This window comes from Phacochoerus africanus, chromosome 2 (assembly GCF_016906955.1).
Source record: "Phacochoerus africanus isolate WHEZ1 chromosome 2, ROS_Pafr_v1, whole genome shotgun sequence".
Lineage (NCBI taxonomy): Eukaryota > Metazoa > Chordata > Mammalia > Artiodactyla > Suidae > Phacochoerus > Phacochoerus africanus.
In genome coordinates, this window is record NC_062545.1 from 141,096,887 (window position 1) to 141,111,233 (window position 14,347).

The following is a 14,347-nucleotide window of genomic DNA, read 5'->3' on the forward strand; positions in this document are numbered from 1 at the left end:
TCAGCTGGTTTCATACTTTTCTTCTGAAGTTTCTTCACCTACCTCAGCCTTTGTAGAACTGAAGAGAGTTAGGGCCTTACTCTGAATTAGGCTTTGGCTAAAGGCCATGTTGTGGCTGGTTTGATCTTCTATACAGATCACTAAAACTTTCTCCATATCAATAATAAAGCCATTCTGATTTTTTATTCCTGTGTTCACTGGAGAGCACTTTTCCTTTCCTTCAAGAGCTTTTTCTTTGCATTCACAACTTGGCTAGCTATTCTGCATAAGAATCCTAGCTTTTGGCCTATCTCAGTTTTCAACATGCCTTTCTCACTAAGTTTCATCTTCTCTAGCTTTTGTTAAAGTAAGAAGCATGGGACTCTTCATTTGAACAGTTAAAGGCATTGTAGGGTTATTAACTGGGCTTATTTCAACATTGTTGTGTCTCAGAGAATTGGAAAGCCCAAGGAGAGCAAGAGAGGTAGGGGACTGCCGGTAGGTGGAGCCATCAGGACACAAATTTTTATTGATTAAGTTTCCTTTCTTATGGGCATACTTGTGGTTAAAATAGTAATAGCATAGATCATTGATCAGCATAACACATATAATATAAAAAAGTTTGAAATATTTGGAGAATTATCCAAATGTGATACAGAGACATGAAGTGAGCAAATGCTGTTGGAAAATGGCACTGATAGACTTGCTCAAGGCAGGGTTCCACAGACTCTCAATTTGTAAAAGATACAATTAGTATCTCTGTAGTGCAATAAAATGAGGTATGCTTGTGTTTACATTAGAATTAAACAAAAAACTCAGTTCTGCAGTCACACTGGTCATGTTTCACATGCTCAGTAGCCACATGTGACCAGTAGCCACCAACTTACATTACACCTCACAGATATAAAATGTTGGCTTGTGCAGATACATATGTTTTTACTGCTTTACTTCCAAACATCCTGCTTCAAAATGATGAAAACTTAGGGTTTTATAATGTCCAAAAATATTAGTGTTTCTAAACACAATGTGATGCATATAATATTAATAGCACCCTGTACAAATCCTTGTAGTCTTTCTGACCAGGTTAGCTTGCTGTTGGAGTTTAGAAGAAGAATCGCTACTATAAGAGTGGGAATTAAAAAAAAAATCCACAATTATTATTATATTCTTTTTCCCATTTCGAATCTTTCTGAAAATTCAAAGACCATACTGGACATTGCAAGAAAAGTAACATTAAGAGACTCTACATTAGCTGGTGTGTTTATTTATCTTCAGATTCTGTGTTTATGCAGACTGACCTGGAGGACAGTGACTTGAAGCTGTAGAAGTTAAATCCATAAAGCTGATCCTCAGAGGAACCTGAGAAAAGCATCTCAGGTCTCTTCTTGGTACAGTAGGTAAAATCCTCTTGGTGAAACAAGAAAACAAATCAGAGAGATAAGGGATTAATCAAGGGAATCCATAGCAGAATGGTGAGAATTTATTTTTAGCTTTTCGGAAATGAAAGATTTTGCACATGGTAATCCCAAATGTGATGGAACAAGGACATTGATGGTAGAAATTTATGAAAGCATTTGTGGGAAGTTTAGTAGTATGTGTTAGATCCTTAGAAATGGGGAATCTTTTTGCCAATAAACCTACTTCTATTAATTTATTCCAAGGAAGCAGTCTTAAGTGCAGCATTTCTTTTCTGTATGAAATTTTACCCCTTATTATATATAATTTTTTAGATAGAGGCATTTTCAGTGCCCAAATATAGAGGAAGAGTTAAGTAGTTAGACTATGATTACAGTTATGTATAGTTTTTTTTGTTTTTTGTCTTTTTAGGGCCGCACCCACGGCGTGTGGAGGTTCCCAGACTAGGGGTCTAATTGGGGCTACAGCTGCTGTCCTACGCCAGAGCCACAGCAACACCAGATCTGAGCCACGTCTGCACCTATACCACAGCTCACGGCAACGCTGGATCCTTAACCCACTGAGTGAGGCCAGGGATCGAACCCACAACCTCATGGTTCCTAGTCAGATTCATTTCTGCTGCACCACGATGGGAACTCCCCAGTTATGTATAATTTTAAAAGTGTATAGAGAGGAAGTTGAAAGCCTTTTATCAATGTTGACAGTAGTATTAGGGAATGCTGTTTTTTGCCTTACTGCTTTCCTAAATTTTCAGTTTTTCATTAATGAAAAAGTAGTATTTCTTGGGGGGAATCTTTGGGAACATTGTACTATCTGGCTTTCCAGCTCTTTGTTCTGTGGTGAATTATTGGCAAGTTTTAGGTTTTTAATCTAGATTTTTTTTCCTCCATCACTTTTGCTTTTTCTTTCTATGATAATACTTAATGGCACAATGCATAACTGTTTTTTGTTTGTTTGTTTTGTTGTTTTTTTAAGGCCTCCAAGCAGTGTAACTTGGCTAATTACATTTGATGCTTTCTGAGACTTTTAAGAGAGTAATCATATAAATAGCAAATAGAGTACAATGCTTATACATATATTTTGTAAAATTCTGATTTTCTTGCTTTTTGGACTTTATAATGTCCAAAAGTACTTGAGCTTTTAAACAAGTGGGAAACATACTGTAACCTCTATACAAATACTGATAATATTTTTGACCAGGTTAGTGTATATATTCCAATCTTTGGAGAAACCTATAAAGAAAAGGATAATACAAGGAAGTATAACTAAGTAGTCAAATGGAATGCCAAAAAAAATGTTCTAATAGTACCAAAAGGCGGGGGGTGGGGGGGGGGTTGGTTAGTAAAGGGAAGAAGAGGAACAAGAAAAGAGACAGATGGAAAGCAATAGATGGTAAATCTGAACTCAACTATATGAATAGTTACATTAAATATTAGTGGACTAAACTTTCCAAGTAAAAGCTAGAAGTTATCAGAAAGGTATACAGACAAAACTCAGTTATGTGCTACCTCCAAAGATATACTTTTAAGTATAAAGGTATAGGTACATTGAAAGTTGGTGAATGGAAGGTGATATATCACACAAATGGCAAGCATGTGAAGGCCCAAGTGGCTACATTAATATCATATGAAATAGATTTCAAGACATAGACTTACTAGAACAAAAAAGAGACATTTCACATTGACAGATGGGGTGGCTCATTAAGAGGAGTAACAATCATAAAATGTGCATACACCAGGAAAGAGAGCTTCAAAATATGTGAGCAAGAAACTGACAATTAAAGGGAGAAATGGACAGTTTCACAGTCTTGAATGTTTGATATTTTAACATCTGTCAGCAATTGATAGAACAACTAGATTTTTAAAAGTCAATAATTGGAGAAAATCTGAAAAACATTGTCAAACATGTTGAAAATTGAACCCAACACTTGAGAATATACATTCTTTTTTATGTGTGCATGATATGGACACTAGGATAAATCACATAGTGGCAATAAAGTAAGTGTAAATTTAAAAAGGCTGAAATCTTAAGGGTATGTTCCCTAACTGCAATAGAATTCTACTAGAAATCAACAAAAATAAGATATCTAGGATAGCCTCAGATGTTTGGAAATCAAGCAGATTTTGAATTGAATTATAGTAAAAATACAATTTATCAAAATTTGTGGGGTATACTAGAGCAGTGCTTAGAGAGGAATTTATAGCTTTAATTGTTTGAGTAGAAAAGAAGAATGATCTTAAATCATTTAAAGTTTTTATCTTAAGAAACTTGAAAAAGAAGAAATTGAGCCCAAAGTGGCTGTTCCCACTTAACTGCTTAACAATCTCTGTGAAACATTATCATGAAGGCTGGAATCATCCTTGCCACTGGAAGGGACTGACCTGATTTTGGAGCCTAGTGGAAAATGCCCCATGACTGGAGCATTGTTGAAAATAACCATGGTCTTGACTTAGGTGACAAACAATCTAGAAAGGTCAGCAGCACAATTGCTTGACCAAGGCTGTGATACTGGTTGGGGCAAGCAACAGAGCAGCCACACATTTAAAAGGAGATCTGGCAAATGAGACAGCTATGTGGGCTTTGATAAGCTGCTACCTACCTATTTCTGGGAATTTAGGGGGCATATGCATGCCTAAGAAAGACCAGAGAGGACCCCAGTTATTAACTCATCCCTGGCTCAACATGAGGTCAGAAAATGAGAGGTGGGACATACTTGTAAATTACCTGATTATTAAAGGTGTGTCTCAACCTATTTGCAGATCTCCTTGGCAAAGCATGGAAACCTTGTTGGCTGAAAATGTGTTAGCATGACCTTTGACCAGTCGTTGGTCAAACATAAGTTATCTTGGCCAAACATGTTATTCCTTGGAGCAGCCTCCAGAAGCCAGGCTTTAATAATAACAACTGAGCAGAGACTTAAATGGCTGCATATGCAAGGGAGACAGACTGTAGAATTAGTCTAGGCAGTTCATTAAAGCAGATTGCAAGAGCCGCCCACCTGGAAGAGGTGAGGATCAAAATCCAGGGTTACTATCATATAATCTAAAATCTGTAATTCTTAGTAAAATCATGAGACATACTAAGAAATTGGAACATATTTCTCCTACACAGGAAATAGAGTGAGCTAATAGAAAGTGTCTCTGAAGGGACCCAGATGTTAGACTTAGTGAAACTTAAGAAAAGCTATTATAAATGCATGCAAAGAACTAAGAAAACCATGTTCAAAAAGTTAAACAAAACCATGTGATGATGAGGCATCAAAGAGAGATCAATAGAGAATACATACATATTTTAATATATGTAAATGAGAATATGTATTTATATATAAATGGAAAATTTACAGTTGAAAGCTCAATAACTAAAATGAAGAATTCATTAGTTAATAGCAGATTTGAGCTGGAAGAAGGAATTGGTGACCTTGAACATTTATCAGCAAGCATTATCCAGTCTGAGGAATATGTAGAAAAAAGAACTTCTAAAATATCAACACCACCAAGATACCTGGGACATCTTATGGCCAAAATAACTTATGTTTGACCAGTAACTGGTTAGAGGTTGTGGTTAAGCAGTATTACTGAACATACCAACTATGCATGATTTCTAATGGGAGCCAGAAAGGAGAGGGGAGAGAAAGACAGGGACAGGAAAAAAAAAAAAAATTGAAGAAAGGCCAAAAACTTCCCATGGTTGTTGAAAACTTCCAGACTATACATCTGAGAAGTTCAGTGAACTCCAGGTAGTATACATTCATCTAAGAGATATAATAGTCAAACTGTGGGAAGCTAATAAAACAAAGGGAAAATCTTGAAAGCACCTAGAGAGGTGACTCATGTATAGTGGATCCTTCATGATAAGATTAACAGCTGATTTCTCATTAAGAATAAATAGTGGCCAGAAAGCAGTGAGATGACATCTTCTAATTGCTGAAAACAAACATCAACCAAGAATTTTTATATCCAACAAAACTGTCCATCAAAAATGAAGGCAATATAAATATATCTCCAGATAAATGAATGGAATTTATTGCTCTCAGACCTACCTTACAGTAAGACATACTAAAAGAAGTCTTTTGGGCTGAAAGAAAAGGACCATGTGTAATCCAAATTCACAGAACAAATAGAGAGCCCTGGTAAAGGTGCTTGTGTGTGTAAAAAAACAGTGTATTCATTTTCTTTTGCTGTTCAACAAAACAAATTACACAAACAATTTAATACAACACATATTTATTACCTCACAATTGTAAGGTGTTGGCCAGACTGTTTTCATCTGTGGGTTTGACTGGAGAAGAATCTGCTTCTGGGCTCACTCAGGTGGTTAGCAGATTAATTCCCATGAGTGTATAGGACTGAGGGCCTCAGCTTCTTGTTGGCTATTGGCTGGAGGTTGGCTGTATTCCTAGAGATAACCTGCAGATTCTTGTCCCTGCAGGAGCCTTTCCCACCAAGGCTCCTTAGCTCCTCAAGGCAGCAAGGAGAGCTGCTGTCATGTGTCTGCTAGCATGATAGAGTCTCATATGTCATACTGTAACCTCAGCAGTGTTATCCCATCCATCACCTTGGCCAGATTCTCTCGGTTAGAAGGAAGTCATGGATCCTGCTCATACTCAAGGGGAAAGGCATGAACATGAAGAGGCAGGGATTATGGGAGGGGCCACCTGAGAATCCTTCTGTCATAGACAATATAAATATGTTTTCCTCCTTTTCATCTCCTAATAGACAACAACATAAAATAATAATTGTAAAACTGTTGTTGGACTTATATAAAGATGTAATATATATGGCAGTAATAGCACAAAGGAAGGGAGAGGAAAGGAGGCTATATGGGAGCAGTTTCTATATACTGCTAAAATTAAAGCAAAAGTAAAAATAGGAATGAAATAATAGAAGAAATCAGCAGAATTGAGAATGGAGAAAATTGATAAAACAAGAAAAAGCTGGTTCTTTGAAAAGATCAACAATTGGTAAATCTCTAGCTAGACTGATGATAAAAACAAGAGAAAAGACACATAACCAATATCAGGTATGGAAAAAAATGATCCTATAGATGTTAAAAGGATAGTAAGGAATGTAATGAACACCTTTCTGTCATTTAGAAGAAATGGACAGATTCATTGAAAGCCACAGACTGCTAAAACTGATCCAAGGAAAAAAGAACAACTTAATAGCCTTAAATATAAAGAAATACTTCTTTGTATAATTAAAAGTTTCCACTAAAAATACCCTTCAAGCCCAGCTGCCATCTCTGTTGAATTATTTCAAATATTAAAGGAATAAACAATAACAACACTGCTCCTGCTCTTTGAGGAAATACTTTGAAACTTGTTATATAAAGTTTCAAATTAAATGCAGACACTGCAAGAAATGAAAACCACAGACCAGTATCTCTCATGGCAGTAGATAGAAAAATCCTTAAGATACTGTAAAATGCCTTCCATTGTTATATAAAAAAGGATACTACTTCAAGGCCAAGTGTTTATCCCAGGAATACAAGGTTTAACATCTGAAAAATCAACCTGATGAGTAATTTACCTTATTAATAGAATAAAAGTAAATACCAAATGATTACTTCAGTAGATGCAGAAAGTGCATGTGGCAATATAATATACACATTCATTATAAAGACTTTCAGCAGACCAGAAGCAGAAGAGAACTTACATACCCTGTAAAAAACTATAACTTACATCATAGTAAATGGTGAACTGCTGAACGCTTTCCCTCTAAGATCAGGAACAAGACAAGGGTGTATGCATTTACTACATTTATTCAGCATTCTGTTGTTCAAGTAAGAGTACTAAAATTGGAAAGGTAGAAGTAAAGCTGTCTTTATTTGCAGAGAACATAATTGTGTTTTTAGAAAATCGTAAGCAAAAAAAGGTGCTAGAACTAAAAAGTGAGTTTAGGTTACGAATACACAGGAAAATAGGCGAAATTCAATTTTATTTCTCTATACCATCAGTTTACATTTGGAAAATGTGAAAACCATTATGATAGCATCAAAACTCAAAATGTAATAAAAGTAACTACTGGTGTGCAATACTTGAACACTCAAAAGTACAAAACATTGCTGAGGGAAATTAAAGAACACCTAAATAAATAGGTATTCTGTGTTCATGGTTTGGAAGAATAAACATTATTTAGATAATTTTAGAGATTTACATGTTTAGCGTTGGTAGAGTTCCAGTCAAGCTTCTAGCAGGCTTGTTTGAAGAAATTGGTAGGTTAGGTCTAAAATTTGTTGGCCAAAACAGTTTTAAAGGAGGTTTGAGGTTGTATACCACCTCTTATAAAAACTTACAATAATGCTGCAGTAATCAAGACAATCTGGTATTGGTGTATGTATATACCTTTAGATCAGTGGAACAGAATAGAGCTCAGAAATAGACCCACACTTGTAAATTGACTTTTGGCAAAGGCAGCAGGATAAATCATTGAGGAAAGAGTCTTTTAAACAGATTGTGCGGGAACAACTGGATATTTATATGGAAAATAATGAACCTTGACTTGATCTCACGCTGTACATAGAAATCAGCTAGCAATGGATCATTGCCCTAAGTCAAAGAGTTAAAAGTATAAAACTTCTAGAAGAAAACAAAATCTATGTGATGTTGCGTTGGGCAAAGATTCCGTAAGCAGGACACAAAAAGCACAAACCATAGAAAGAAAAATTGAAAACTTGATCAGAATATAAAACTTTTACTCTTCAGAAGACACAGTAGAGAAAATGAAAAGGCAAGCAATAAATTAGGAGAAAATATTTACAAAATGTATCTGACAAAAGGGCTTGTGTCCAGTATGTACACAATTAAGTTTTAAACTCAATAATGAGAAAACAATACAATGAGAATGGGTAAATGGTTTCAACAGACACTTCACAAAAGAAAACATATGAATAAGCCCGGTATCACTAGTCATCAGGGAAATGTAAATTAAAATCCCAGTCAGTTACCACTTTGTACTCAGAATTGGTTAAAATTCAAATTACTGATACCAAATATTAGTGAAGATGTGGAACATTTGGAATTTTCATATACTGCTGGTGGGAATGTAATCTTTTATAGTCACTTACTAAAAACGGTTTGGCACTTTTTTAGGAAGTTAAATGCACATCGACCCAGCAGTTCTCTCCTAGGTATTTTCCCAAGTGAAATGAAAATGTATCCACCAACAGACTTGTATATGAATATTCACAGTAGCCTTATTCATTATAGCCTCAAACTGGGAATAACCCTTTGTCCATATGCTAGGGACTATATAAATAAATAGTTGTAAACTCATACTATGGAATACTGTTCAGCAGTGTAAAAGGATGAACTTTCTGATGAATAGTAATGTGGATCAATTTCAAAAACATCATGATGGGTGAAATAAGTCAAATGCAAAATCCTACATACGCTGTATGATTCCACTTATATGAAATTCTAGAAAGACCAAACATTAGTGGTTGCCTGAGGCCCAGAGTCTGGGCAGAAAATTGACTAGAAAGAGGCGGGAAGGAACTTTTTGAGATGGATGGAAATATTTTGACCATGGCAGTAGTTACATGGCTCTATACAATTTATCCAAGATCATGAACCTGTACCGTTAAAATGGGTCAGTTTTACTGTACCTCAAAAAAGCCATTGGAAAGAAAGAAACCACATTGTTGTAGAATGTTTCTTTGCTTTTATTTATATACTTTCAAACTTTTCAATAGATTTAAATGAGGTTTTTGAAACTGCTACAATTTGTATTAAATAGGTTGCACCTAGGGGGAGAAAGCTTGCCAAAGTGGACGAAGTTAGTGAGGTTGACGGGGCTACCATGTTAGAGTTCAGGAGGGGTTTCCTGATGAAGGAATTTGAGCAGACAACAGGTGAAGTGACGACAATTCAGTCAAACAAGGACTCATGTGCCTTGTGTGATCCTGACAGAAGTTATATCTAGGTGTTTTGCTACTATTATAAGTAAGATCTTTTTCTTATTGCATTGACTAATAATAATTTTTAAATTAATAATTTTTTCATCTTTACTTGTCTTTCCCCTTTGTTAATTCCTCAAGGAAAGTAACTGCACAGATTTTATGTGTTGTTAACCGACAGTCTTCCTTCTGTACTGTGTTTCCCGTGTGTACTCGGTTAATGCATTTTAAACTTAGACCATGCTTTATTTGTTAAATCTTTGTTTTTCCTAGCTCAGTAGAGCATCCAGATGTAAGTAGAATCTAAAAAAGGCCTAAAGTAGAAAACCAAAGATGCAAGTGCAATTTCATGTAACATAATTTTAATTTTACTATCAAATAGAATGAGTGTAGGATGCACACAGACTGCTTACTGACACCTTTAAAGGCACCCCCAGTGGATGAAAGGTAGGAGAAGAAGGTATTCTTAAATTTCACTAGCAGATTAAGAGAGAATGTCTGGAAAGCAGTTGACTGGTCATGTATAGATTAGAAATGCAGTCTTGGCAAGATTTGCAGTTTCATTTGAATAGATGTCTTTTAGATGCCATGCCTGTGTTTAATTAGTCTACTTTTAGGTAAATGTGGTATCTGAGCAGCATCTGTCAAAACGGGAATATTAGTAGCTCATGTTTATGACTTGCCAGTAGGTGGCAGCAATGTGCTTTGTTTAAATGTTCTTGCTTATTTTTTTTTTTTTTGTCACATAGTGAATATGTGCTGTATATTTTTCTTTTAGTTGAAGACCAGTGCAGATGTGATACCCTGATTTTCTTTAAGCAGATAAAATTAATATTGCTACTGTGTAATGTAAGTTTATATTAAATGATTTTAGAAATTCAACTGATCCAGCTTACCTAAAAAAGTGTTAACTTTTTACAGGTTTGTTTCAACTACATCTTAATTGAAATTTGTATTCTCCACAGTTTTATTACTATTTTACATATAGTTTTCTGCCTCATAGGTTTTGCTAAGAGAGCAGACTTCATAAAATTTGATTTCATAAAATGTTTTAGAACTAAGCAACACTGTACTAAATAGTCCATGAGTGTTTGATCATATAATTTTGGAGGCTTTTCATTTGTTTGTTTGTAGAACGTGCATGAATTTTTTTTTTTATGAACAAATGAAAAATTAAGGATGACTCTTGTGAGAAGAAAGCATTTTATTGTATTTTATTTTTGTCTTTTTAGGGGTGCACCTGTGGCATATGGAGGTTCCCAGGCTAGGGGTCTAATAGGAGCTGTAGCTGCTGGCCTACACCACAGCCACAGCAACACCAGAGCCAAGCCGTGTCTGTGACCTACACCACAGCTCACGGCAACGCCGGATCCTTAACCCGATGAGCAAGGCCAGGGATCTAACCTGCAACCTCATGGTTCCTAGTAGGATTCATTTCTGCTGCACCATGATGGGAACTCCAGGAGAAAGCATTTTAATCCTAGGTAGTTAGGTCTGCCCAGTTATCTTCACATGGAATTGCTGGCCTCCAGGAAGTGACCTGCATCCTCTGAGAGTTCTTGCCCCTTTTCTGCCCCTGCTCAGGAAAGCCAGGAGGATGAGTAGTGTGCAGAACTGACCCCTGGCTTCAGGAAAGATTGGGGGCAGGTGACAAAATTTCTGTGACTTGAGAAGTAACATAGCTGATAAATCATTTTTGTTTCTTTCTCTCTTTTATTTCTTTTCTTTCTTCAAGAGATCTGTCAATTTAGGAGAGAGTTTTGAAAGTGTTTTAGAAAATAATATTTATACAGTGCTGAGGTTTCTCCCAACTTTTCACACAATGTGTGCTGCTTAACTCTTACCAAGATTCTTGTAAAATGGAGAATTCAGAATAGACTTTTATCTTATGAAAACATGATTTATCAAGATCACTTAGCATATATCTTACAAGCTTTGGAATTTTTACAGACCACAGAAAAACTTTTTTTTTTTTTAAACTAATACAGCCTAAAACAACACAGTCTGCCAGACCGCAGTACATCCGTAATTTAGAGCAGCAGATGTTGCTACACATGCTTCTCTTTAAGACCAAGAAGAAGCACAAGAGAAAATAAAAAGTTCAAAACAGAAGAGAAGCATGAAACAGTACAGAGATGAGGGAGTCGGGAAGCCAAGGGCAGTTGGTTCAATTAGCAAAGAGAAGGGATGTGGTGATCTGGACTCTGTTTTTTGTGTACATCTTCTAAACACTTTGTAAGTCATGTTCATCCTGTTAACCCAGCTTTGATAACTCTCTAGTAAAATTTATTTTCCATTAAAACTCTGCTTGGGTTAAGCTGAGAAGTACGTGGTATTCATTATACTGTTTCATCATTTCACATTTCGAACAAGAGTCGGCTAAGATGTGCCATCCCATGGCAGAGTTCATTGCTTTGTCACAGAGTCTGCTAATGTTTTTCCTTTTGGTTCTCACTCTAGCTGATCCCACAGTGAAGGACTTAATCGGAGGCTTCACTGCTCTTCACTACGCAGCCATGCATGGCCGGGCCCGGATTGCACGCCTCATGTTGGAATCCGAATACAGGAGCGACATCATTAATGCCAAAAGCAATGATGGCTGGACCCCCCTGCATGTGGCAGCCCACTATGGTAGGGACTCATTCGTCCGACTCCTCCTGGAGTTCAAGGCTGAGGTCGACCCACTCAGTGATAAAGGCACAACACCGCTTCAGCTCGCCATTATCCGGGAGAGGTCGAGCTGTGTGAAGATCCTCCTAGACCACAATGCCAATATCGACATTCAGAACGGTTTCCTGTTGCGATACGCTGTGATCAAAAGCAATCACTCTTATTGCCGAATGTTCCTTCAAAGAGGAGCAGACACAAACTTGGGTCGCTTAGAAGATGGACAGACGCCATTACATCTGTCTGCCCTTAGGGATGACGTGCTTTGTGCGCGGATGTTATATAATTATGGAGCGGACACGAACACAAGGAACTATGAAGGACAGACCCCACTGGCTGTTTCAATAAGCATTTCTGGAAGTAGTCGACCGTGTTTGGATTTCTTACAGGAAGTCACAAGTATGTAATTTAATTATTACTATTATTACTTTTTTTTTTTTCAATTGCATCTTCTGAGGAGCTTAAGGTGTTTAACAACTTAAAATGGACAGACATGAATGCTTCCTGTTAGCCCTACCTGGTAAGTAAAATGAAAAGAAGGCGCCACATCACAAGATTTCATAAAAAAACAGTTGTGTTACTAGAAGTAATGAGAGTAGATAGGGTGGGGTGAGAGAAGAAATGGAGAAAAAGAAACAGGAGAATTTTTTAAATTAACAAAGATCGATGTTAGAACAAGGCACTTCCTGCTATTCATAAGCATAGTATTTCCAGGCTTTTGTGGAATTAAGATTGAGGAATTAGAAGGAGGATTTTGGATATTGGCATCCATAGCTATGAAAGTGAGCTAGAATTTGCGCGCTATGGCTAAGCTCTTGCTCATATTTTATTGTTGCTTTTCTACTTCATTACAGTGTGGGACACATGAAATGGAACAGCAGTGTTATTTACTTACATATCTGAGTAATGCAGGTTAAGGGTTGTAAGGGTTGTAGCAATTGTTGTAAGGAAAAAATTAACTATCAGTGGAAAATATAGTGCCACTGTCCCTGGCCCACACAGGACATTGTAACTGACCTGTTTTTGTGCAAACAGGCACTTTTTTTTAAGCCAGGAAGTGTCCAACCCACCATGTGTAGCGATGCGTGTGTTGTATTATTTCCCTTCCCTCCCCTTCCCATTGTGGCCAGGGCATGTGGAAGTTACCAGGCCAGATATTGAACCTGCACCACAGCAGCAACTAGAGCCACAGCAGTTAACAATGCCTTATTCTTAACGCACTGTGCCACCAAGGAACTCCACATGTACCTTTAAAATTAGGGCAGATAGAAAAATGGATGTGACTGCCTCTTTGTGTTTGAGTTCTTCACTACATATAGAGCAGAGCCATGCACCTAGTAGGTCCTCAGTAAGTGTGGGTTGGCTGATTGCTTCCATAAAGGATAGTGGCTGAGCAGACTTGGTTGGGGTGCTTTTCGGAAATGAGGCACCATCTGTCCTTGGAAGGCTGTCCTTGGAGGTTATCCTTTGTCTTCAGATGCTGCAGTCTAATTTGTTACTTCTTGACTCTGCCATCAGTGCTGTTTTCTATCAAAAGCAGATTAAGTGCTTCTGATTCACCTGTGCATTATTTCTTAGATTTTCTTTTCTTAGTGAATAATTCTGTGTTAGGAGGACTGACTGCAGCAGATGCTCTTTGGAGCTCTGTCCTTGCTGTCTCTTAAAAACCAGAGTGAAAGAAGGTTGGGTGGTTCAGGGTGCATCAAGTCAAATCTCGGAGCGCCTCCTGGTCTCTGATGCTGCCCAGCAAACCCCGCAGCTCTCCAGGCACAGAGTGTGTGGATTTGCATCTGAGAACTCAGACCTCTGAGCTGTGAGGACAGCAGAAATGCCACTTGGTCATCTTTACCCCGGGCATAGCAAATTATTTAAATTGGAAGAGCTCAAGATAGTCATCATCCTAGAATCTAAAAGCTACTGTGGCTTTTTAGAAAAACTGCCATAAAAACTTTCCGTAAAAACACAGCAGGTCAAGTGGCTTAGCTTTAAAGTGGTATCTGTGGATGCCTTGTTGATCTCAAGCAGAGGGAGAAGCCTCAAAGAGCTGTTCTTACTCTTCAGAGAGACTTCCAGAAACCTCTTCTAAAATAGCCAGAGCTCAATGTGGTCTCCTCCAGAAAGCCAGTCAGCTGAAGGAGCAGCTCATTTGTGCCCTGGAACAATAAATGCAGCCAGTAGGAGCCATGGTCATACCTGGAGAATGAGGATCACCTTGGAGAAGGAAAGGTGTTTCTGCTTAGAGAAGCCAGTTTTTGTTCTTTTAGTTATTTTACTTGAAAAAAAGAGTATAAACTAAAGGGACATCAACAGAGAGAACAGTGAAGACGTGACTGATGACAGAAGTGGTGGTGAGAGCAGATAGCAGTGGGCATTCTAATGGAGGTCTCTT

The 14,347-nt window shown here is 37.4% G+C and overlaps 1 protein-coding gene across 4 annotated transcripts in view; it reads left to right on the top strand.

Moving 5' to 3' along the window:
- Positions 1-14,347, top strand: part of ASB7 (ankyrin repeat and SOCS box containing 7) — a 53,018-nt gene that overhangs the window by 19,038 nt on the left and 19,633 nt on the right. For all 4 annotated transcript variants that reach the window (XR_007133127.1, XR_007133129.1, XR_007133128.1 and 1 more), the window contains one exon: positions 11,752-12,357. Coding sequence is in view for 1 of the 4 variants with exons in the window: in XM_047766847.1 (XP_047622803.1) it covers positions 11,752-12,357 (606 nt within the window). In the remaining 3 variants the exon portion in view is untranslated. The remainder of the gene's footprint in view (positions 1-11,751; positions 12,358-14,347) is intronic.